We start from the raw sequence: 24,031 nt of genomic DNA, 5'->3' as shown, positions 1-24,031 counted from the left end.
CATGATTTACAACCAGGAAGTAAAATTACTTTTTATTTGCAAACTCTAATCAAAGTGCAACTTGTCTCAAGCACTTTAAACTCAAGTTATAAATTAAATGCATGTATACACAATATACTGTGGATTATCCCATTTGGAATTAGTTTTTTTTATAAAATTTTTAACAGCCCAGCTTTGTCAGCGACTGACCAGCTGTTCCTGATTCATCTCATCTGACCCAGTTTATCAAAGTGGGCAAACTCAGTGACCAGTAGTCATGCATCTGGTCCACCGTCAAGGATTTATGCCAATATTCCCTATTCAGAAATAAATGAGTTTTAGGTTTAAGTGCGTTCATCTCATGTGGTTCCTGCATTCACTTCACTGCTGTGCTTTTGGAGGAGAGGTGGAGCTGTTGCTAGGGGAGGAGTCAGCTAGTCAGGCAAATAAGTGAATGCAAGAGTGCGGTTCTACACCCCATCTAGGAGACTGGTCATTAAACATGTCACAGGGAGAACTCATTGCCATTTACCCACACCTGCAGCTCCTCACCCCAGACTTAAGATTTACGCAAATACAAAAGACACCGCTTTGACAAATTGTTCCATGACCAGTTAGTTATATAGCAGGACTTAGCTTTCTTTAGCCAAAGCCCTCCTTAATAAAGCACCTAAAGCCTTCAGCACCGAGATTAACACAGGTGTCCCATTTTAGAGTCACCGCAGTGCATTTTAGATCCAAGAGACAGAGCCAATCAAGCGTTTGACCTGATGAAATTGCAAGACAAATAAAGTTTATTTAAAATATAAAACAGTTAAAACAACGTTATAATACCTTAAAAAGTCCAGACAATTTGAACCACAGAGAAACTGAACAGGGCATGAAGATGACATACAAACGTCAAGGCACGCCATGTTACAGCAACACTTAGTGGGAATGACTGCTCAGTCATCAGCTCAGGTTTAAAACACTACCAATTTATAAAAGGGGAGGGACCGAATAACCAGCATTCATCTTTCTCCTACAATTAGAATCCTTTTTGGGTAACATGTGTCAAATATGAAAATAATTGCCATTAGCTGTGCTTCATCTGGACTGACTTTATTGTAAAACCTCTGCCGAGCACAGACACGGACTGATGCGAAACCGAACATGCAGGCGTCACTGGTTTTAAAAAGGCGTTCACTGGGAATTCAGGAGAGCAGCAGGAGGAGACTGGAGTGAAACTCAGTAGACATTTCAGAGTGGTTGTCCCATCATTGTCATCGACAAGCGCCCTGCTCATAACAACCTAAAGTGCAAACCAGTCCAGACACGAGTGCCCATTATCTCATGAAGTTTCCTCCTCCGATCTCACGCTTGTACCTGTTGGTGAGGTGGTCCGCTTGCACAGTGAGCTTGGACAAGACTCCGAACAGTCCCCGGAGATGGAAGTGGAACTCGTGCTCCAGGTCCGCGTTGTCCTCCAGAGGCAGCTCCCCCCTCACGGGCTGCTGCTCCTCTTGCTTCACTGCCATCTCCAGGAAGCTGGCGCCACTGCTCATCTCCCTCTTGAGCAGACCCCACTCCATGTCGTTCTTGATGGACTTGAGCAGCAGGTAGTGCTCGTACATGTCCCGCTGCTTGTTGGGACAGGGCGTCTGGTTGTTGTTGGCCTCCAGCTCGCTCCTGACCTGCTCCTCCAGCGGCACGTCCCGCAGCAGGTTCGGCACCATGATGGTCTCGTCCATGTTGTTGGCGGCGGCGATGAAGCGGTGCATGACGTTGATGAGGGAGTGCTTGTTGCAGGCCGAGTCGCCGTTGATTTGCATCATTTTGAAGGCTTTGAGTTTCAGCTTGGGTTGCGGGTTCGGCTGGCAGGTGAGGTTAAGGAAGAGCCGATCTGGGGGCTGATCTGCACAAAGAGCAAATGACTTAGCATCAGTGTTTGACCCGATGATGGAGTTTACCGTGTTACTTCGCATACAAAATATAACTAGCTCGTTTTGAACACACACGCTTTAGCACTAGGCAACGTGTACATGTTTCAATCGGTTGAACTTTAAATTAACCATAAAATCAAGCGGTTTTCTACGACGGAGAACAGGAAACTCAAAATACGTGCTAAAAGGGCATGCGACGCAGCGGTTTGCCACCATCGACGGGTAGTTCGTAAATTACACACAAACATCACATTTTAAGGACTCACCTGGACCACGAGGTAACGGGCAGAACCTTTACTTTAAATTTCCAAAAAACCCGTTTTTGTCCACGCTCCTCACGCCACCCGCCAGGAAGGAAAGACGAAATTTTCCCCACCTAATGGAGACGCTCAAACGGTTTTTATGTCGGTCAGCCGGTTTGAGGGCGGAGCGAGCACCGCGGCCCTGCCCATTTGAGTTTTTCTGCGCTGCTGATTCGCCACCACAGGCTACTTGGGCGGGACTGATCCATACTGACCAATCATGAGCGCTGTCAATCAAACAAACGAGTTAAGTTCGGAGCTTTGATGTGCGCAAGCCCGACGCACTTGTCACGTTTTCCGCTCGAATACTTCTTACTGTTGCTTATTGTATCACCGAAAGTACTTCTCACGGCAGCTAAACTCTGAATTTAGATATTGCACAGTACAAACTTAAGTATACTTTGTCAAATAGTTGTCCGTTTGTCCTTTGTGTTCATGGCTAACGCTGTTTCTTTAACTACACTGCCCTCTGGTGGCCAAGAAGTATAATCTGAAGTCAGAATCAGTATACAGTATTATAATGGGATATTATTATATTCATATTCACTGACAATTCATAAACTAAGAATGTGTTTCAGTGATGTAGTGCAACAAAAAAAACAAAGAATAATAATTGTAAAATACACATTTTGATGAATTGGGTAAAAGGCAATGAAAAAAACAAAACAATATGAACAGAAATGCAAACTAGCAATGCAAATGATGTTGTCGAGAGTTATTTAATGCGACAAGTATTATGATTATAGATGATTCAAACTTGTGCAAATGTACTCATACCAAAAACTAAATATTTGTAAGCCACAATGCTAGATTTGACATAAAAAGGATAACAGCATAGGTGAATGCAAGAAAAACATATTTAATCAAGATTACAATTATGAGAAACACATAGGGTATCAAAATCAGCTGTTAAATCTGAATCAATTTTTATTGTTCAAGTACTTTACATGCAGAGACAAAATATATATATATATATTGATAACACTGAAAACTGAACTATATGGGCATAGAAAGGCACATATGAGTTCTAATAGGCAGCACACAATATTGGACACCTAAGAAACACAAAGAAATTCACTGGGTTTTGCCTAATTTAACTAAGACAAAACACTAAACCAATGTCATAATAACCAAAAGTACAACATAGCACAACTATTACAGACACATAAGAAAATATAAGAGGGGAAAATACAATTGTAATGCCTTTTGAAAATAGCCCTCCTGGACCTCTTGAATTCACAACTCCCAGACTTATTCCCTTCCCTTTTTAGTAGCAATTATGTATAAAATCATCTGCAGGAATCCCTTTATCTACAATGCCAGATGCATAAAATCACAGGAGTTTCTTTGAATCTGAACAACCTAAAAAATATTAAAAAAAAGTATTAATAATTATAGATATTGATTTTTGTCATGGAACTAAACATGTGTAAAATGCAGTTTGACCTGTGCAAGATGCCGTTAAACCATCTCATACTGGTTATTGGTTATGTATCGGGACAAACAGCAGGCCAAGAAAATTCCAATAAGCTGAGGGAAAAAAACAAGAGTATTGCATGTTTTAGTAGTAGTTTGATGATGATGATAATGATGATGATGATGATGATGATGATGATGATGATGATGATGATGAAAAAAAAAAATATAAATGGAGTTTGTACAGACCTGGAAGAAAGCGATTCCAAAAGAGATTCCAGCAATGATTCCCAGGTTTGCCTCCATTGCATTGGTCACTTTCATAAAACAACCCTACGACAAAACAAAATCAAACCACTTGTTGTAGTGATCAATGGTTTTATTTTAATTTGTATCTGAATCATTACCTCATTGAACACTACAGCTTTAGCTTTGTCTGGGATCTTTAGAGTTTCTGCAGAGCAGTTGGAAACGTCTTTACAGCAGCTCGTGGGGAAGCCGTTCTCATTGAAGTATGCAGTGTCGATCCAGTCAGTGTAGTTATTGACACCACAGCAAAGAAGCTGAAAATAATCCACAAACACGGCAAGAAGTTGACAGTGACAGTCAACATTTTCATTAACTAGGTTCAATAAAGGGAAGGGATCAATCATCGTGATTATTCATGCCGTAAAAATAAGTAGTTTCCATTCCTAAAATATAAACCTAAATGTAAAATGGCTTGTATTTGGCTCAGAACAGCACAGAACAGCACCATCAACAGAGCAGGATGGAGTTCTCTTTTTGGTCGCGGTGTCAATAATCTTGAATAATTGTTAAATTGTTCCCAATAATCAGAAGACAAAATACCGTATGTACATTATGCCATTCCTTCTCTAATAACAACTAATCATAAGAAATACAAAGCTAATTGGTTTTAATGCATTTTATTTACCCATTTTACACAGGAAAGTGCCACTGAGTTTCAGAGCAGTTTACAGAGTCTGGATGGGCAGGACTGATCCAGAAGATTCATTCATTCAGACAGATTTATCTGAGAAGTGCCTGGTCCGCTCACATAGGCTGTGTTGTGATTTCTGTCATGTCTTTGTGATTTTAATGCATTTTTTTCTGTGGCGTGAAGCACTTTGAATTACCTTGTGTTCAAATTGTGCTCTACGAATAAACCTGCCTTGTCTAGTTCAGGTATAGTCCTGGTTCAGACCCGGGTGATACTAAACTTAGTCCTAGTTTAATTCTGGTTCAGCAATGTTTGTCAAGCCTTTTGAATTTGATTTTTCTAAATAATAAATATAAATAATTGTTGTTATATTATCATGATTGAAACAGATATAATGTTATGGATATTTTTGCGACACCACATTGTGTCAAACACATGTGTTGTGCACGTTTCTGGCCCAGAGGCGCGGCCCTGAAGATAATGCTGCTGAATCGCGCTGCACTAGATGCTGTTTAACAGACACAAAGGATTTAACGTGCTGAACGATAGCGGCAGCTTTGAATGATATTTGAATAAGTCTGTGTAATCCCTCATTTGTCCAGGAGTGTTCCATTGTATACAAAGCTTCAGTTGTAGGCACGTACTGAACAATTTGACTTTCACCCAAAACTCGTTCTCAGACTGAGAATGACTTTGGATGAAAGTAAAACTTTAAAAAATGACCACAACTGAATCCTTTTCTACGATATTTGAATGCCACATTGCAGTTGAATGGCTGTGAGGGAGGGACTGGCACCCAGACACGAGTGGAACGCAAACTTCACTCAGTTTAAGCTGTAATCATGTGATCTCGGAAACATGGGAGATTCCACTCCGACTGCACACCATCACAGCTTGGTGTACTCGCAGGTCAGTGTTGCACACAAGTTACCACCTCTTTGTTGTTAATATAAAGTTGTTACCACTAGAATTTGGTTTATCTTTATAATAATAATAATAATACATTTTCCAGTAAAGTTTCCCACATGAACTATTCTATCACAATCTTTCTGATGCTGCCTGTCCAAACACTCTCTGGGGCTCAGATCTGTAGAAAAATAGTTTCTTCTTCCCCTTGATGCCAATGATTTGACCCTCCTCAAACACACTGACATCTTTTCCATGAGCACGGGATTTGTCTTTCCATGTGTGTTTTTTTTTCAGAAATGAGAAGCCATTCACTGCATGAGGCGGGTTTAAATACCTGCAGCAGTTCTCCAGTAGGAGGAGAGGACCTACTGTATTGGCTTTGTTGAATCCTAGTGGCGACTTATATTTTTAGGACAGGCAGTGTATGTCGAGTTTCCGAGATCCCATGAACGCATCATCACGCGCCATTAGAGGGGAATGACACATATGGCTTTACTGCTGTGAGTGAACCAGAAATGCAAACGAACACTGGGCCTAATGTAATCTGACACTCTTATTAAAATGCTGTGGTTTGGTTTTAGAGATCTCAAAGTAACCGTGCACAGAAGTGTCATGGTAAACAATGTACTTACAGTTTTCTGGATTGTATCAATGGCAGTGCTTCTGGAGTCTGTGGTGTTGTAGTTCTGCACTGCGTCTTTATAGGCACCACCTAAAGTAGCTTTGATCTGGTCAAATACAAACGCAAACATATTGTTTTAGAACTAGATTGTGTTATTGAATAAGATCTTGTTATTCTGTTCTTACTTCATGTCTGAAAATGAATCCTGAAATACCAGCCACAAGCTCAGCAAGGAAGACCACAGCTAGAAACATGGCATACTGAAAAATGAAAGTGTTTAAAACGACTGTTAGTCGAGCAGGTCCAAGGCCTTTGCTGTTCATCTCGTTCACCCACCAGTTTGAGCATCCATGGACTTCCACGACATGTGGCAAAGCAGCCAAAAAGCCCAAAAATAACAATGATGGCCCCTGTTCCAATGAGAACATATGGTGCATTGGTGCCCTCCTCCGAGGCCAGAGACAGATAAGCCAGGCTCACCTTCCCCGACACGCCGACAGCCAACAGGATCACTCCAGTGAACTGGAAGAGCAAACACAGTCAATCTGGACAAGTCTGAACGGAAAATAAACATCCAACAGAGATCTCATTTCACATTAAATTGCTTTCTTTAATGTTCACAGGGCAATATTTGCCCTTTCGGACACAGTTGTTTCCATAGACCGAGATATTTAAGATGGTTGTTCCTTTCTTTTCCAAAAGCACACCTGGAGCAAACCTACTGTAGTTTATCATCTGCAGCCCACTTTAGCCATGAGCCCAGGGGGCCAGAAGGACAAGCTGCCAAGGGCCATAAATTGCCAGATAAAAGTAATGAGCTGAACTTTGTGTTTGCAGCTGTTGGTTCAGTACACAGATTGACTGGAACATGGCACCAAACAAACTCCACTTTAGTACTTAGAACAAAACAGAACATACGTTTAAAGTATACGTTTGATTACTACTAAACTTAAGGCAAAGAGCCCAAATAGAGGCTTTTATGGGGAGACTTTTTTCTTTAGGGGACACGTCAGCTTAAACAGATAGTTCTGATCTTCTGCGATTAACTCAAGCTAAACTTTACTTTCCCACAAACAAACAAACAAACAAACAAACAAACAAACATGGTCCGTGTCTTTCGCGTTGTGTCTGTCTCGTCTTGATCCCGGGACAGAGCCGCTTCAGGCTCGCGCTCCGTCCATTGTTGCTGTTGTCTCTGGAACACGTAAACCAAACTCACCCAGAAAATGAGGCTGTAGGAGACGAGGAAAGTCTTGAGGCAGGTGATCACGGGCTTCGTCTGAAGCCGTCGAGAGTGAGGCGGCATCGTGACTTTAACCGAGGACAACAACACAAACAAGTTTACTTCAGCAAAAAGTCTGGGTCTGAGGAAGAAAAAAAAACCTTCGGAGGTGAATCCCAGGAAAGAGGGAAGTGTCGTCACAGAGCCAGAGTCACGTCCTGAAGGGAGAAAAGCACCGCAGCCGCCACAGATCTGACTCTTTATAACAAGAACTTTCTTATTTACAGGATCAAAATGCTATTTATCATTGGTTTTGCGTTACAGTTTTGTATACAGGAAGGGAAAAGTGGAAAAAGGCGTAGTGCCTATTTAAATAACCTATTAAATAAACAAAATATACTGTAAACACATTTGAATTTAATATATATTTATGTATATATAAATAATTATAATTATAATTATTATATATGTGTATATGTATATAATTATTATTATATATACATTATTTTTTATATTTTATTATTTATTTTTTTTCACATTAAAGGCGCAATGGACGATTTTTCGGCGATTTGAGAACGCAGGCAAAAGTGCGCATGCGCACACCCCCGTGCGGACTGATACAACACACACGTGCGTTTGTTTATTAGCGCGACGGATCGCATCACATCTCTCGTTTCCCGTAGATTTCCGTTTACTTCTGAGTCAACTTGAACTGTCTTTCTCCGTCTTTATTTTTTCCCGTACACTGAGGGAACTATATTATGATAGATCAATGCGCTTGGACACGCGGAAACGTGGGAACGAGCCGGAGGAGGCTGCAGGTGAGCGGTAGGTGCGTTTTATGATTGATACGTGGTAGGACAAATCGGCAGTCCACGCCACGAGGAAATAAGACTCAGATTTGGGCCAAAAAAATAGTTTTTTGAGTTTCAGCTTCCTCTGAAACTCTGTGAGATTTTCTATCTGGTACCCTTGGTTCTCCTGGCTGTGTGCTGAGGTCATTGTCATGTTGGAAGACCCAGCCGGGGAAGGAAGTTGTTGCCTTACAATACATGGCCCTATTTACTTTCTCCTTAATACAGTGCAGTCGTCTTGTCCCCTGAGCAGAAAAGCACCTCAAAGCATGCTGTCGGACTCCTCTATAATTTGTGAGTGGGAGCAGGGTGTTCAAATGCTTACTTTCCTCACTATATATATATATATATATATATATATATATATATATATATATATATATATATATATATATATATATATATATATATATATATATGTAACTATTTGACTTCATCAGCGTGTACAGATGTGCATAAAACGGTTTAAAGGGTTTCTAGAAAAGACTGAGGCAAAGACAAAAGTGTTTATAAACCTCTGTACAGCCAAACCATGAATCTTGGTAAGTGTTTGTTTGTTTTTTGACATTAATTATGTATTAATTTAGTTTTGAATATTTTAAGATAATGTTTCTATCATAAATGATCCGTGAACTTGATCACCTGGCGTTAGTGCAGATATTTTTTCTCTGTGCTAATTATTATCATTGGATATGAGTCAGGGTGTACATATTATACATTTAGATTTTTTCTATTATTGTTTAGGCTGATTTTTTTCCCCTCTTTTATGGCCTGGTGCTAAGCTTTACTCTTAACGTTAACGTTACCTCAACTCATTAAGGTTTATTTGTGATCGCATCGACAATACTCTTCCCTAAAAGATCTAATAACTAACCAAGACAGTTACAATTATTAGTAACTTTGTTCTAACATATTTTGATGTCAGTGCTGAATGTTAACATCACTTCAATAAGTAAATAATGTTACTATTTTATTGCAGTTTTGCTTTAATCTGTCTTTCAAACAGTATTTGACACATGCTTTTTGTTGGGTGTGTTTTCCAGCGTGAGTGCCTCTCTGTGCACGTACTACATTTGTTCAATAAACCATTTATCTGAAGTAAAGACAGTGTTTTGGTGTTTATCATATATAATGCATGCTGTGAATACAGACATTCTAGCACCATTTTTGAAATGAATATACACACATTTGTATTGAGATACTAAAGAGTTGCTATTGCATAGCTTAAATCATCTGTGCTAGAAATATAATACTCTTTAACTCACAATACAACATGTAAGTAACTTTTAGCCATCTAACTGTCTGGTGCTGTGCGGCCTCACAGCGCCCTCTGGTGGTGTGTGGCCTGCAGGACAAAGGGGCAGGGGCTACAGACTTTCTAACAGAAATTGCGGAGACTGAAGAGAGGGACATTATTTGACTCTGGCTCTGACACGACGAAACGCAGGACGTTTTGGGACCAATCTTACTCTTTTTAAAGCTTCACCTGGAATACAGCATCGTAGTGAAATTATTGTGTTTTTACTCAGGTGTTTTCTACCGACCTCAACATGCGACTTTTCACCACCAGTGCTGTTCTAATGTTACTTTTTACAGGTGAGGTGAGACAATCTTATTGAAAAGTATGCCATGGCCTACACACTTTACTCTAGTATAGGCTGAACACAAACTTGTAATACTTTTTATGACAAACGTGATCATTCTTTTGACAGTTTGGGGGGAAACTGAAGCTTTAGCTGTGGTGGAGCTCTTGGTTGTTTCTGGAAATGCCTCCTCAGCAGTTCTGTTTATTCCAGATGTGATTAATTTGAAGATGAGCCAATATAAACAGACCTCCTTCAACACGTCAACATGCAGCTGACTTAAAGCTGTGTGATGTATAAAAGGGGCCAAATGTGTCTTAATTACAGTTACAGTTACAGTAGCTCAGTATTAAGCCTTAAATAATCACGTGACTTCACAGTCATAACGGTGAGACAGAGTGTGCAGGGAGTTTGTAGGATGCAGTGTGCGTTTGTCACTTACATATCTTCTAAATATAAAATATTTACTCTGCTTACAAAAAGACACCCAATCTGGCTCTAATGAACACTATTTTGTAGTGTACAAAGCCAAAACTAGCTGCAGATGTTTGAAGAGGGTCATGCACTGTGTGCATAATTAAAACATGTTTGTCATAATAAGCTACACGCTTTATCTATCTAAGTATTGCACAAGCTGGATTCTCATTTCATTTTCATGCTTCCTCTTTATGAGCTTCCTGCCAAACAAAGGGAGCTCATTGTAGCATGCTGATGAAAATGCCAGGTGTCTTTGGATAGGAATGTTATTGAGACTAACCCAACATCAAATAGTTGTGTGGATCTGTTCGTATTTGCAGAATTGTTTAATTTGCATCTATTAACATTAAACGTCTACTAGATGTGATAAATCACAGCACTAATTGTTGGCAAGTTAAAGTCTGGTGGTGATCAGAGATGGTTTTACTGTCTGCACATGTTGCACTGACTGTGCTGTTACAGCTGGCTCTGGGACCACTGAAGGCTACTATGACTTTGTCGAAGAAGACTACACTCCACAGCTAGACTACACTCCACAGCTAGACTACAAAGGTATGGCACTCACGTTATTTGAAAATCAAAAAAACAATGAAAAGCAGCGATATATAGTCCGAGCTCTGTGCCATGGCTAGACCCTCACTGGTGCCACACTCCGGGCCTGACCAATGGAGAGGTGACCTGCCGCTCCCCTCGTGGACCATCTTACCGCAGCACCCTTGGCACCCGCTGTAACATGAAGTGTGACCCGGGATACAGACTTATAGGAAGGAGCTCAATACAGTGCCTTGCCAACCGCCGCTGGTCTGGAACAACCCTTTGTCGCAGTAAGTCCTTCGAACGCACATGTTTTTAAAACCCACATGATAATAACCCACTGATAACTGTGTTTATTGTTTGAATAGAAAGGCGCTGCCATGTACTGCCCCTTGTTTATCATGGAAGATACACTTGCACTGATGGCTTTATGGTGGACTCAAGGTGTGACTTCAGGTGTGACCCCGGTTACAGCTTCGAAGGGGGCCACTCGCGAACCTGTCTGAAGACCAGCCTGTGGAGTGAAGTCCAACCAGTCTGTTCAGGTATACTGACAAGTTAGTTATAAACACCTCAAGCTCTACTGTGAAGCATAACTGAGCTCCATCTGTGCAAGACTTCCTATTCATCATTTTCCTCAGTTCCCCCTTTTGTGTCCGATATTGCACACACAAGCGTTCCCCTTTAATACTTGGACACAAAGCATTTTTTTTGTACTTTTTTGGCGATGCTTTTTATATGTTCCTTTGCAGACATGGATCCTCCAAAGATCAAGTGTCCTCGATCTAGACTGAAGTTTGCTCAGCCCGGTCAGCTCACGGCTACAGTCACCTGGGATCGACCAGTGGCCTCAGATACTGCTGATAAATCACTTGAGTATGCCACTGCTTCCTCTTCTATTCTCACCCGTTTGCGTTGAACATCGGGCAACGATCTGCACTTCTCGTTCAGGGTCATACTTGTCGGACCGGAGCCGGGCAGTGAGTTCAACGAAGGACCAACCATCATCCGCTACAAAGTGTACGATCAGGCCAAAAACAGAGCTGCCTGCAAGTTTATAGTCCGCGTCGAAGGTAATCGCACGTAACCCGCACATCCACACAGCAGTCCACGAGTTTTCACTGGATATATTCTGCAGTGAGGCGGTGTACTGAGCTGACTCCACCCCTGCACGGCTTCCTAACCTGCTCCTCTGATGGGAATAATTACGGCGCCGCTTGCGAGTACCACTGCGACGGAGGCTACGAGCGCCAAGGCCTGCCCAGTCGAGTGTGTCAGTTTAGCCTCAGCTGGGATGGCGAGCCTGCGCAGTGTGTCCGTAAGTATGGAAGGGGTTTGTGCCATCGTAATCGGGTTTAATATGTCAAAATTTAGATCGTATCAGGAATGTTGTTTTGATGGTGTAGTATATTTGTTGTAAAAATGCTACAAAAAGGATTTAAAATGAAAACAAGATGTTGTAGATGTTCAAATAAAGGTAAAAGGTGATTCATTTTACAGATATTTCACATTTGTCTGATAATTGAACCTCTACTAATATGTTAAAGACTGGATTTAGCACATTAATTGACATAATATCGCCTGGCTATTGTTATCGGAACACTTTAAAAATGTAAATATCACCGACCCCTGGTGTAGAAATAATCCAATTGGTGTTGTGTAGTGCTTTCTTTGGACCCATCTAGCAGTAGTATTTTCATTGTACTTCATGCTCCAGTATTAGTTTTATTCTGAGAGTATAAAATGTCCTTTCTTTTTAGCTTTAGACTTCAAATCTGCACATCTAAAAACGGCCTCTTCTCTCCTGGAGCAGTTCTATGAGAAGCGGAGGCTGCTCATCGTCTCTGCCCCAAACGAAACTGACCCCGACTACCAACTGCAGAACATCATGATTCAGGTGAGAAAACACTAGAGTCAGGTTTAATCGCTCATTCAATACTAATCAGGTGTATTTTGTCAGACCTCCGACTGTGGCTTAGACCTGCGACATGTCTCAGTGGTGGAGCTGCTGGGCTCTCCGCCACAAGAGACGGGCCGCATCAAAGAGGACAAACTCACAGCTGATGTCATCCAAGGCTTGAGGTACATAAATAACACAATCCCTCCTGAATACACAATATGTCTCATTAAGATAGCAACACGTCTCCCAATAAAAAATCTAAAGCTTTTTTGGGTTGACTTTAATGGAAAGAATGTGCTTATGCATAAACACAGCTAAAAATAGCAAATACTTCACAGAAGCACCAAAAGCACTTTATTACAATATATTTATACTTTCCACTTAATTCTAGACACATATTTAAAATTGTGGGTAAATATTAGTGTATTTCTCTTTTCTACTGTTGGACTTAGTGGTTTAAAATAACTAAAATTCAAACTTTATTATCCTTTACTCAAAAAGTCACTTCCCATTTAAACTTTGGCCCAAAGTAAACTTGAGGGCTAATATGTGTACATGGGATTTAACCAGTTGTTATGTGATACACTTTTGATGCTTTCCATTGTTTTTGCTCATTAAAACTGACCCTTTGATAAATGTAAGTTAGGACCAATCTTTAGGCTGGATTTGATGTATCATTTGCACAGTACATACACATCTAGCTGAATCCATCAAATGATAATTCAAGGGTCTATTTAACGCATGCATGTCTTGTTATTGTAGACAGACTTTTCGGATCTCCAGGTCCTACTTCAGCATGGTGCTGCTGGACGAGCTGGGACTGGACCGCGAGCGCTTCATCACTCCTGTGTCGTCTGATGAACTCTTCTCCTACATCGACAGCTTTGTGTTGAATGAGGAAGAGAGAGAGAGACTGGAGCGCCACAGAGACCTCTGCCAATAATCACTGAGCTCATTGTAAAACGAATGACGAAGAATAATACACGGTATCCTCAAATGTGATGTGATACTGAAGCTGGTGTGCACAGTACAGGCACGTGGATGTGTGAATTATACCACAGTCAGCCATCATTTAGGTTAAATAAATGTTTATTGCACAAACCTAATCACATACTTTGGAATAAACAATTTAAAAATGTGCATTCTTTGTATCTTTTACAGTAACTTAACACAAGATCAAATCAGTGGATGCAGCTAAATTAAATCCATCTCATTGGCCTACATTACAATAAGCACGTCTAAACATGTCTAAACAGAGACACATATATATTCATAGGTGCTGGATTTCAATAGTAGCAATATTTAAAAAAGGAAAGCTTTGTCATTACTTTGGTGTTGAAGCAAATATAGTGTTGTGATGTTTTGGCACGGCTCATAAAAGTGAAAGCAAAGTGTAAATAGTGAAAGTGTTTAAGATGCTGGGTCGACCACACCAAAGTGAAACCCAGCAAAGACTATTTATGGCACAAAACACAGTTGACAAATTACCCTCAAAACTCTCTTAAAATCATCCAAAAATGACATCAAACCAAACACACTGCTCAGTCCAGTGTTTGTTCAGGAGATCTCAGTTTTCCTTGGACTTTCCCATGGTAGAGCGCAGCGGAAGAGTGCCCTCTGCCCACGAGTCTGGGTATTTCATCATCTTCTGCCAAAGACTGACTTCTTCTCCAGCCGAGTCCATTTCCACCTCATCATGTCCTGTTTTTACAGTTTGTGACGAGGTAAACACAGAAGAGCAAAACAAATCGAAACTTGTTCTTAGTATCAGTTTCAAAAGAGAACGAATAACACGATTGTTTTAAGTAGTTAAATAAAGTAATAATTGACAGATGTACCTTTTCCAGAGCTGAGGCGAACTCCTCCCAGAAACTCATTGCTGGACATGGCTTCTCTGTCCCACACAGTCAGCTCGAGGCACATCTCCTTCAGCTCTTCCAAGCACACACTCTTGTACACAAACGTATGATCAAAATGAGGGTTCAAGTTTTTCTTTACCACAGGCGTTTTCCTCTTAGTCGACTTTCCTTTAGTTGGCAACAAGTACCTGTAGAATCAAGAACGCAATTACTTGTCATTACCTCAAAACAATCACTGGGTTGGTTGTGCGTGGCATTTCTCACCCCTTTACAAAGCTGTCTGCTGTATCTCCAATTTTGATGGCTACTAAATTCTTTGCCTCTTTGACCAGAATGTGCAGCTCCCCCTCTTCAGTCACAGCCTTTTTACCTAGACGCAAAAGGACACATCAGAATACAAGTAGTATAGTAGTATAATATCATGTGTTTTTTCCCCTCCTTACCTTTGAGCTTCACAGGTGTTTGTGTTTTAGGCGTGACATATTTTAATGAAATTACCAGCTCTCCTTTGTGCTGATCAAAAACTGGAACTGGAGATGGCATCTGTGAGGATGAATGAAATGGGTGGAAACAAATATTTGTATCAGTAGCAAAAAAAATGTGTTAATAATGACAAATGTACTAAAGATTATATTCTGCGTGTAGACAAAAAGGCTGATGTTGAACGTTAGGATGTGTCGTGTTTTGTGATTTGAAACAACAATATTTCTCATAACCTTTGACATGAGTACGACGGTTTCTTCCGTTTCTGAGTTCAAGTCTCTGCAGTCTAGAGCGATCTCGATCTCACCCAGGAAAGCGTTGCGGCTGAAGCGGCCGTGATGCCACACCGACATGAGCACGGAGCGACCGAACAGCTGAGAGCGACTGATTGAGTACTGAGGAAACAAGACAAGACCACGCGTGCCTGTTTTGGAAATGCCGATTACTGCGGCTTATGTTGAGGTGCAGTATTTCACAATATGTAATCGTATGTACAGTGTCAACATCCACGAGCGCGGCCTCTAGGAGTTGTCCGTGTTTGCGGTGGCATGAGGTCATGGGTCTGGGAGTGTCGGAGAGTCAACAGTGTAAGGTCAATAATAGTCACGCAGTGTCACGGTAGCACTTGTACCTTCAGCGTTTCATTGAAGACCGGGTTAACCGTGTGTCTCTTGATGTTGGTTTTCCTCTTGCTCTGACGGGATTTTTCAGGGAGAAGGTAGCATTTGACATAGCTGAAGAAAAGACACGATTTTGTACAACATGACACACAGAGAACAGCGTACTGGTTAGACATTTCCTGACTAAATATCTGATGATTTGCAATTTCCTGTGCAGTTTGACTAAGCGCCCTTGGGATGTGATTATCGAGGCCGTTTCAACATCGCAGCGCTTATCCGCGCAGATCAAAGACGTGCGTGTTAACATCACAGAGGAAGGAACACAAGCCTCAGAAAGATCCCCTGCCAACTGTGGTTTGGTGATGCACATTTCAGAGGCTCAGACACGCGCTTAACTTATGTAACTCAAGGTTTTGATAGTTACGGGTTGGACTGCCGGCGTGAAGAGTCGCCGAACGCCAGGTCGTGACACTCCTTGACGAAGACGAACAGGTTCTGGGCGTGTTGGTCGTATCTGATGGAGAAGACCAGGTCTCCGCTCACCTCCACGCTGTCGTAGTCCCCCGCCTCACTGTAGATGCTCATCAGGCTGCCCAGTGTGCTCTGAAAGAAGCAAAATATAGTGGATTTACTCGTGGATACTTGCAACCTTATGTTACAGTAGTGTTAGCAACTGTCTTTTCAGTTCCAAGGTTGAACAGAAGCACGGAAAAAAAGTGAAGAAGGAAAAGATAGGCTATTACAGTCAGAAAACATCAACAGATGATTTGCTTGTTTATTTTCCATGTTCACTTTCCTGCTACTGGCATTTGTCCTGCTTTAAGTGGCTTTCTGAGGGATGTTTGTACTGGTGTATACAAACCTAAACTCAATAGTTTACCTTGGAGGTGTTCAGGCTGGGGGAGCTAGAAGCCATATTCCTTCTGTGGAAACTAACCAGGCTGTCAATGTCTTCATCTTCCTCTTCTTCCTGTTGCATGAATATAATCATTTATATTCGCTCATATGTGAAAAGACTGAAAGACTGTGACAAATACAGGTTTGGCGTTCTCGTGTGCTACATACTGCGAGGTCCAGGCCCGGAACAGACTTGCTCCTGCTGACTATTGAGGCTGGAGGAGAATCTGGCTCATCGCGGAGGTCCAGAGTCGACGTGTACTCTGAGAATGACACGTGGAGGAGGATGTAGCTTTGATTTTGGTGTTTGTTTTGGGCCGAGTTCGCACATACCAGAAGTCCTGTGTGTGCGCTTGATACTCTTCTTGAAAAGTTGCTCAACATCAGGAGAGGCACTGCTCTCTGGGACGTCCTGGCGGAAAAGCAGTTTCACATTATGATTGGGTGAATAGCCTGAAGACGCAATCATTTGGTCCTTTTTTTCTTTGATTCTCAATTGATGAAGGCCGAGTTTGATGGCCATTGATGCATTGATGGAATGTAAGGACAAACTATAATCAATTATTGCCAGTGAAAATCTTTAAAATAAGTGATCGATATGTGATAAGGACTAGAGAAAACCAGTTGGAACAGTTTGGAACAGGCTAGGTGGAAACAAAAAGAAAATAGTCCCCAAAAATGATGATGAAATGACAAAATATGACATAAAAACAAGCTTCTCAACACAAAAAGTTACTCAGAGTTATTATTTTGTAGATAACCTTAGTCAGAATGGTAATGAATAGAAAATAACTGAATCTTCTTGTACCATGCTCCAAATAGCAGAAAACGTGTAACTACATTTCTTTTTAGACCTTTTCTGTTTCTATTTTTGACCTGATCTCTTTATCCAGAATGTGCATAGGTTATTTAGAACAATAAACGATGTGAGCCGATAAAGATACATTGGTGTAGTATGGAGGTTTCTATCATGTAAATATCCTTGATATTGTAATGCATGGACGTGTATTCGCGCTTATTTGGCTACAGTGGGGATTGAAACACATGAAGAAAAAAACCTGAAGCAGCAGCTATATTTAGCCAGATGACCTCTGTTCAGATCGATGAGTGGTAGTGACTTGCAATTCAAGTGCCAAAAAGATCAGAGGAAGATGAGGGAAGACGTCTCTCTCATCCCCCAATTCACACTGTCCTTTCCTGTCTAATAAAGCCTTCAGGCCAAAAAACCACTGAACACTTTTTTGGACACTTTGTCCAAACAGACGTACATGAGTGAAACAAAAGAACGGTCAAGGTGTGAGTGAAAGATTTAAATAAACATTTTGTCTCCATTAACCACAAAAAACGTACTTGGTCAGCTTCAGTTCTTAAGCTGTGATCCATGACATCAATTCTCACTGGAAGCTGCAGAGTAGAAACACTGGATTCTGCCAAACTGGAATGTGGTGGTTGACTCGCTTTCCTTTAATTGGCATAAAATTGAAATTAGTTGCAGCAAATTAACCAGAGTCATTATTAACTGAATAAGAGTCTTGTTTGCCCTTTTTCCTATTGGGCTTTAATACCTTTCCACTTCTGGTGTGACATGGCAAGACTCTGTTGCCGTTCTATTGCTGCTCAAACTAGTGATTTCTGCAGACTCTGTGTCACTGCGGGTGGACTTTGGCAAAACATCCTCTCTTGATTCAAAAGATTCCCTTGAAGCAAGGGATACTGAATTTTCACTTGAAGCATTACTAGAAAAAATCAAGTATTCATGAATAGAAAAACAACAACAAATAAATAATGCAATATTGACAAACCGTGAGTGAGTGGCTTCCTGTTTGAGTCGAGCCCGAGGAATAGGAGTTGGAGGTTGAAGAACGACTTCTGTACTTCTTAAAAGCACTTCACTGGTCGTCTCACGCTTTTTTACTAAACAAAACACAGTAAAACAGATTATATCCAGAACATGTACATGTGTAAAGGAAAAAAACATACATCACAACACACCTGTTTAATTAAAGTAAATACATGTATATGTTTAATTAAAGTAAATACATTTAATTAATGGATTGACAGAGCTTCTGACATTGCAATTTGTGCATCCAAGTTAAATCCACAGGCATCTTCAGGCACTGACTCCTCCTGTCAACTCTAATCCGATTATGTTTTGTTTTTAGAAAGATGTGTAATAAGACTCCTTATTCTGTTTTAGTCCTTTTTTCTTATTTTTATTGTATAAAAATGTAATGTAATGTAATGTAATGCAGATGATGGGAACATGAGGTAGTATTAGGTTTTATTTTAAATAAAGAGTTGACTGTATAGCAGTATTTCTTCTTGAAAACATTCCAACACTAGAGTGCTGTTTGCATTCCTACTGTTGAGCCACTTCCTCTTCCTGTACTCACTTGGATCAAGCTTGATGGAGCTTCTCACAAGGTCATGTCCAGGACTTGCTGAGAAGCGGTTGACCCTCTGATCATAAAACCAATCACCTGTTCTCTTTTTCATGTCCCTGTTAATCACAGTTAAGCGAGGCGTGCAAAAAGAGTCAGTCTATACCATGTGTGCAGTAATTCTGCTTAGGCAAGTATGACTAATGAGGCTCTTACGATTCCATGGCACACACACGGCAGAGCCAGGACCCCTGGCCGTCAGGGGTCCTGCAGTCGCCACAGATGTAGTGATGGCACATCCTGCACTGACTGGAGAAGACGGCGAGTCGGGTTAGAGGCTGGAGGCAGCGACCACAAACACGCTGACTGTATTTTCCACTGCCACGTTTGGCCCCTCTCCTCTTAATATCCAGTAACTCAGTCTTCAACTTGCTGAAAGAAATGATGACAGCAAAGGAACAACTTATCCATAATCATTTTTGGATTCACAAACTGTAAGACATTATGACAGCAAAGGATCTGTACACACAACACAAGCAGGTTAACATGTTTGAGATGTGTCATTGTTGGGTGAGCAAAATGCACCTCTTTATTAAACATTGTTCAGAATCTAAACTGTGCTATGGTCAGCTGAATAAATAAGTCTTAATGGACATCTTGCAGTATATAATGAGAGCATGTGGATACCGTATGCGCTGGTCCTCGGCCTGTCGTAGCTCTTCATCTCGCCTCAGCACCTCCAGGATCAGCTCCCGCTCACAGTCCGACAGAAAGCCCAGGTTCATGTCCGCCTGAGGCATGCTGCAGAGCTCAGGCTGAATGCAACAGTATTAGGAAAATCTAAAGAAAAGTCAGATGATCAGATCAGTTCAGTCCAAACCCAAACATGTTGAGGGTTTGTGACTCTTCAGTTTGGTAACGGCCATAGTGTCTTTCTCACCACATCACTGTGATTGCAAACAGGTTATTGAGTGTGGTGCAAGAGTGCGGGGTCGGTGCTGGTCGGAGCAGCAAATGGCCACATTTTCAGCCTCGTTTAAGTCAGTCAGCCCCAGGGCAGCTTTGGCTACAGAAGTAGGGAGTGAGTATTGACTTTATTATTATAGTGGAAGCAGGGTGTTTACTGATAAATATCTACTGTGCCCCAGTGAAAGATTGTAGGAGCAGCACAGTAAAAACAACATTAGCTTGGCTCTTGGCTGCCATGTATGGTTCCCACCCTTTAAGGATACAGAGAGCGAATGGAGATCAGGAGTTCAGACATTTGTCTCAGTCCAAACATGACAGGATTATGTGTCATGCTCCATCTCAAAGTATACGCTTCATTTCATCTACTTCAAAGAGAATATGTAAAAATGCAGGCTTTTCCTCATAGTTTAAATGCCTGGAACCTAGTCTAACATGTTTAATACTTACAAACAGCCTCTTTAACTAAGCCTTTAGGAACTGGAATTCAATTTAATCTGTATTTAAGACTCCAGGTCCAAATAAAACAATTAAACACACTATAATAAACTATTGTTAGGAATAATGTCAAGAAGTTTAAGTTTACTGGAGCACCTTTGTTGTTTTAGTCATGAACTATCCCTGTATGCCAGCTTTATTACTAACCTTATATGTGCCTCTGTCCCGAAACAAACCTTTTCATACACATTAGCCACATTAAGTCAAACGTTTGACAAGCCCCCGCTGAGGTGGGCTTTGCTCTTTTCAATTAAACAGGATGAAGTAAGACATTTCCTCAAATAACGGTCCCATTGGCGGTATTAAACACGCGCTGAACACGCTGTGGCTCCATGAAGAGGACGCACCTGCTGTCATTAGTCGCGTTTCTGGAGCTCGAGACCTCTTGAGCGCGAGCCCTCCTCAGCGCGTGTCCTCTTCAGCGCGAGTCACCAAGCGACCGCCAAATCCTCTTCAAAACACCACGAAATCATGCGCTTTGTCCCAGAGTCCGATCACTGTTATTTGTAGGAGAAATGAGGGTGAAGCCCGCGTCCCGGCGCCTCACAAGTGACAAGAAGCACATCCGCATGTTTCTCCTTGACTCCGTCTCCACAAGTGTTGACTTAGTGCGCGCTGGACCCGACGCACCGGAAGATAAGGGAAGTTTGCAGCACAAACGCCACGAGATCCTCTCCACATTTTCCATAACCACAAAGACTGGACATGGGAATTTGTGACAAAACAAACTACACGCTTATATTGTATACCATGTTTGATATTTCCTCCTTTTTGCACTTTATTTTTGAAAACACCAAACTGGAATAGACTCGAAGTGAAGGTTCAACCATTGACAGGCCAATATTGTTTTTATTATTAATGCAAAATTGCCAAACAAAGAGCACCATATGCATCTAATATACAAATAGATCAAATCAATTTTATTATATATATATATATATATATATATATATATATATATATATATATATATATATATATATATATATATATATATATATAAATCCGAACAGAAATTTGAAGAGCACATTTCATACACAAGGCAATTCAAAGTGCTTCACAACAGGAAAAATGCATTCAAATCACTAAGAAATTACAGAAACAGAAATACAATAAAATTAACTAATTAATTAATTAAAAATAAAAATTAAAAACACCTAGCCCACAGAGGGTAACGTGTTTTCGGAGTCCAACTCCTTTTTAAATCAGTCCAACTGATTGTACTTTTACACGTCCAACGTGTTTCGGAGTCCAACTCCCTTTTAAAAGGAACAAAAATAGCAGAGCTGACACTTATTATACAACACATTATTTAAAAAAACAACATTTTAAATCAACTGTTGTCACACACTTTCCATTCGTCATGTGTGTTTTCCTCTAATAATGGTCTGCACTCCAGGTCCACTACAACATGTTGGATGTGAGGAGCATAAGACTTCACGTGCTCAATGTGCTGGACATGTGTTCTCCATTCTGTCCCCGTCGTGTCCTTTAGAAGAGCAATAAAGCGTTCAGCTGTGCAATCAGCCCAAACCTGCCATGCTCCTCTGTCATTCTTCTTCCCAGAAAACCTCAGAGTGTCATTTCTAATCTCCAAGGAAGTGTCACTCTTGAACATTGGAGAGGTGACATTGTGATGAATGTGCAAAATGCCCCCAGTGGATCTTTTCAGCAGTCGACAGGCAACAGGCCAACCATCCTCAGAGCTTGGTATGAGTCCCAGGTTTACTCTGTCCGCAACATCACACAGCTGGAGCTAAGACATCGCCACAACATGGTCAGACTTTCAGAAGTTTCAGTTCAGTGCAGTTTCAGTTTGTAAACAAAATGTGAAGATTGACTAACTTACATGTCTGTTGTCCCCTTGATGGATAGTGCAACGCCTGGAGACCTTGTTTGAGTTGAGGTTTTTCCTCAAAGCTTCAACAGCATCTGGATTCCACTCACACGCGTGAACATGAGCAGCTCCCGTGTGAACCAAATAGGGCAGTGTGAAATATCCAATTCCTACAGTACACATGTGGTTATTGATTATTCTCTGTAAATGTCAGCATATTTACACGTTATAAATAATTTTACCAGCATACAAATCCACAACAGTTTCTCCTTTACAGTTAAATTGGGCAACTCTGAGTTTTTCTGTTATGTTCCCTGATGAAAACATGCATTTGGTGACATCAAAACTGTACCTAGAGAATAAAAACATACATGTTAAATATTAGTGTATTATATTGCAAATAAAATCTTTAGTTCTCAAACTACCTGATGCCATTATCAACATGTGTCACCCAGCTGTGTCCTCCATGCAGCAGCGTCACAACAGGAGATCTAAATCCATTATCGGATATACAACTCTTTTTTGCAAGTCGATCACCTCCCAACACATTTGCCACCGTGCTCCACAGTGAACGACCTGTATGGGGTCAAAATAATTCAAGAATCTGACAACTATGAGGAAAAACAGCAAGATGTGTCAATTATACCAAACTTCATCCATATTGACAGAGAGAAACAGTTGTCTGACAGTAGTATAAGGTCTCCATGTCGCTCAAAGCCACGTGGGAGGTCTCTGCTCTGCTCCTCTGTCCATTCTTCTCCAGCAGACTCCAGCAGCTTCTCAAGGGCCACCTCTAGTTTATTGACAATACTTTGTTTCTGCTTATTTTTAAAACTCTATTCAAGTAAAGATAGATAGTGGGAGATAATACATCGTCAATCTACAGATGTTTGATGGGGGTAAAAAGACGTTTAAAGTGGACTACCTGGCTCCAGGTTATTTCACAGATGCTGTCAGACGTGTCCACTGTGGACTGGAGATGTCCCATGTCCAGCTGGGACACACTACCGGGCAAAATGGGCAGCAAAATCGTGTCATCCGTGTCTTTGTATAAGCGGAGAGTTGTGTCCAAAACATGCTGAGACTGTAAATATGTCCTGTAAGATAACAGAGATGTAATTTCAACAACATAGGGACTTATTTACAAGCTTTATGCGGGTGGGATATGTCTATGCTACATGCGGCCAGATTAGCAAAACTAGCAATGTAGCTCTTCTTTAAGCTCCTGTAGTGAGATTACCTGAAATGCTGTGCGTGACTCTGCGATACACGAAGACACGGTATGTTTTCCATGTTTGTACAACAGCCACAAAGCTCAAGAGTAAGTAATTAAGCACTGAAACGGCTTTTCATATGCCATTTCTGCAACATGTTTCTAGTCGGAGGACATTTCACGACGCGCAGACTGTAACACTTTCATCTTCCAGCAGATGGCGTCAATGACCCGAATGTCTTTGGTACACAGTTTAAAACATCTTTTCTTTTTCTTTCTTTAATATATCGACTATCCCTATTAACAGATCAATAAAACTGCACATTGTATTGTATTCCTAACACTAGCTCCTGAACGACAAACATGTCCCATCCCTCATGTCCTGACAGAACATGGTGAACTCTAACAGGACTTTTGACCTGGGTCATAACCTGCTGGTGGGAGACAGAACTATAGTCGTGGTTTTAACGTAATTTAGACTGGTTAGGCGAATCCTGCTTGGGTCTGTTTAAAACAATTATAATCCAGCCATTAACTGACTATTGACTATTGATACTGCCAGGTTGGAATAAGTAAGAAGTCTATTATTGAATTTTAAAAAAAACAACAACTCCTGT

The 24,031-nt window shown here is 41.0% G+C and overlaps 5 protein-coding genes across 5 annotated transcripts; 1 reads left to right on the top strand and 4 right to left on the bottom strand.

The window, feature by feature from the left end:
* Positions 1 to 956: 956 nt before the first annotated feature.
* Positions 957 to 2,296, bottom strand: mid1ip1l (MID1 interacting protein 1, like). The gene is made up of 2 exons (XM_072436649.1): positions 2,168 to 2,296; positions 957 to 1,873 (listed from the first exon to the last, which is right to left on the bottom strand). The coding sequence occupies exon 2, from the start codon at positions 1,791 to 1,793 to the stop codon at positions 1,305 to 1,307; it is 489 nt and encodes a 162-aa protein (XP_072292750.1). The 5' UTR covers positions 1,794 to 1,873; positions 2,168 to 2,296; the 3' UTR covers positions 957 to 1,304.
* Positions 2,297 to 3,094: 798 nt separating this feature from the next.
* On the bottom strand, positions 3,095 to 7,495 carry tspan6 (tetraspanin 6). The gene is made up of 8 exons (XM_072436638.1): positions 7,310 to 7,495; positions 6,427 to 6,612; positions 6,276 to 6,350; positions 6,101 to 6,196; positions 4,027 to 4,182; positions 3,869 to 3,952; positions 3,650 to 3,733; positions 3,095 to 3,565 (listed from the first exon to the last, which is right to left on the bottom strand). The coding sequence occupies exons 1-7, from the start codon at positions 7,394 to 7,396 to the stop codon at positions 3,665 to 3,667; spliced, it is 753 nt and encodes a 250-aa protein (XP_072292739.1). The 5' UTR covers positions 7,397 to 7,495; the 3' UTR covers positions 3,095 to 3,565; positions 3,650 to 3,664.
* Positions 7,496 to 9,544: 2,049 nt separating this feature from the next.
* Positions 9,545 to 13,800, top strand: srpx2 (sushi-repeat containing protein X-linked 2). The gene is made up of 10 exons (XM_072436614.1): positions 9,545 to 9,762; positions 10,689 to 10,778; positions 10,859 to 11,050; positions 11,129 to 11,305; positions 11,513 to 11,636; positions 11,712 to 11,833; positions 11,899 to 12,078; positions 12,521 to 12,657; positions 12,721 to 12,842; positions 13,423 to 13,800. The coding sequence occupies exons 1-10, from the start codon at positions 9,717 to 9,719 to the stop codon at positions 13,601 to 13,603; spliced, it is 1,371 nt and encodes a 456-aa protein (XP_072292715.1). The 5' UTR covers positions 9,545 to 9,716; the 3' UTR covers positions 13,604 to 13,800.
* On the bottom strand, positions 13,732 to 20,975 carry sytl4 (synaptotagmin-like 4). Its single transcript, XM_072436601.1, has 17 exons — positions 20,712 to 20,975; positions 19,588 to 19,740; positions 19,117 to 19,332; positions 18,913 to 19,019; positions 18,322 to 18,433; positions 18,085 to 18,255; positions 17,870 to 17,981; positions 16,853 to 16,931; positions 16,688 to 16,782; positions 16,503 to 16,592; positions 16,047 to 16,225; positions 15,634 to 15,736; positions 15,236 to 15,397; positions 14,963 to 15,062; positions 14,784 to 14,889; positions 14,499 to 14,707; positions 13,732 to 14,361 (listed from the first exon to the last, which is right to left on the bottom strand). Exons 2-17 carry the CDS (start codon positions 19,698 to 19,700, stop codon positions 14,228 to 14,230), a joined length of 2,088 nt encoding a protein of 695 aa, XP_072292702.1. The 5' UTR covers positions 19,701 to 19,740; positions 20,712 to 20,975; the 3' UTR covers positions 13,732 to 14,227.
* A 715-nt stretch (positions 20,976 to 21,690) lies between these two features.
* On the bottom strand, positions 21,691 to 23,637 carry trmt12 (tRNA methyltransferase 12 homolog). The gene is made up of 7 exons (XM_072436588.1): positions 23,442 to 23,637; positions 23,127 to 23,298; positions 22,848 to 23,037; positions 22,627 to 22,777; positions 22,444 to 22,553; positions 22,214 to 22,371; positions 21,691 to 22,120 (listed from the first exon to the last, which is right to left on the bottom strand). The coding sequence occupies exons 1-7, from the start codon at positions 23,492 to 23,494 to the stop codon at positions 21,698 to 21,700; spliced, it is 1,257 nt and encodes a 418-aa protein (XP_072292689.1). The 5' UTR covers positions 23,495 to 23,637; the 3' UTR covers positions 21,691 to 21,697.
* Positions 23,638 to 24,031: the final 394 nt, after the last annotated feature.

Source organism: Eucyclogobius newberryi, unplaced genomic scaffold, assembly GCF_026437365.1.
Source record: "Eucyclogobius newberryi isolate DKJ021-1_F unplaced genomic scaffold, fEucNew1.0.hap1 SCAF_11, whole genome shotgun sequence".
Classification (NCBI taxonomy): domain Eukaryota; kingdom Metazoa; phylum Chordata; class Actinopteri; order Gobiiformes; family Gobiidae; genus Eucyclogobius; species Eucyclogobius newberryi.
The sequence above is the reverse complement of the archived record's forward strand: the minus strand, read 5'-3'. Positions and strand labels throughout refer to the sequence as shown.

Bases quoted from the DNA above. Each gene is read 5' to 3' on its own strand.
- mid1ip1l (XM_072436649.1), bottom strand. From the start codon at position 1,793: ATGATGCAAATCAACGGCGACTCGGCCTGCAACAAGCACTCCCTCATC.
- tspan6 (XM_072436638.1), bottom strand. From the start codon at position 7,396: ATGCCGCCTCACTCTCGACGGCTTCAGACGAAGCCCGTGATCACCTGC. The intron at 6,351-6,426 runs GTGGGTGAACGA...TTCATTTTTCAG, and splicing joins GTCCATGGATGCTCAAACTG to TATGCCATGTTTCTAGCTGT. The intron at 3,734-3,868 runs GTCTGTACAAAC...TTTTTCCCTCAG, and splicing joins TTGGAATCGCTTTCTTCCAG to CTTATTGGAATTTTCTTGGC.
- srpx2 (XM_072436614.1), top strand. From the start codon at position 9,717: ATGCGACTTTTCACCACCAGTGCTGTTCTAATGTTACTTTTTACAG. The intron at 10,779-10,858 runs GTATGGCACTCA...TGCCATGGCTAG, and splicing joins TCCACAGCTAGACTACAAAG to ACCCTCACTGGTGCCACACT. The intron at 11,637-11,711 runs GTATGCCACTGC...CTTCTCGTTCAG, and splicing joins ACTGCTGATAAATCACTTGA to GGTCATACTTGTCGGACCGG.
- sytl4 (XM_072436601.1), bottom strand. From the start codon at position 19,700: ATGCCTCAGGCGGACATGAACCTGGGCTTTCTGTCGGACTGTGAGCGG. The intron at 15,063-15,235 runs GTTATGAGAAAT...TCATCCTCACAG, and splicing joins CCGTCGTACTCATGTCAAAG to ATGCCATCTCCAGTTCCAGT. The intron at 14,362-14,498 runs GTACATCTGTCA...CTGTAAAAACAG, and splicing joins TCGCCTCAGCTCTGGAAAAG to GACATGATGAGGTGGAAATG.
- trmt12 (XM_072436588.1), bottom strand. From the start codon at position 23,494: ATGGAAAACATACCGTGTCTTCGTGTATCGCAGAGTCACGCACAGCAT. The intron at 23,299-23,441 runs GTAATCTCACTA...GTTATCTTACAG, and splicing joins AGTCACGCACAGCATTTCAG to GACATATTTACAGTCTCAGC. The intron at 22,372-22,443 runs GTAAAATTATTT...TGTGTACTGTAG, and splicing joins TGTTGTGGATTTGTATGCTG to GAATTGGATATTTCACACTG.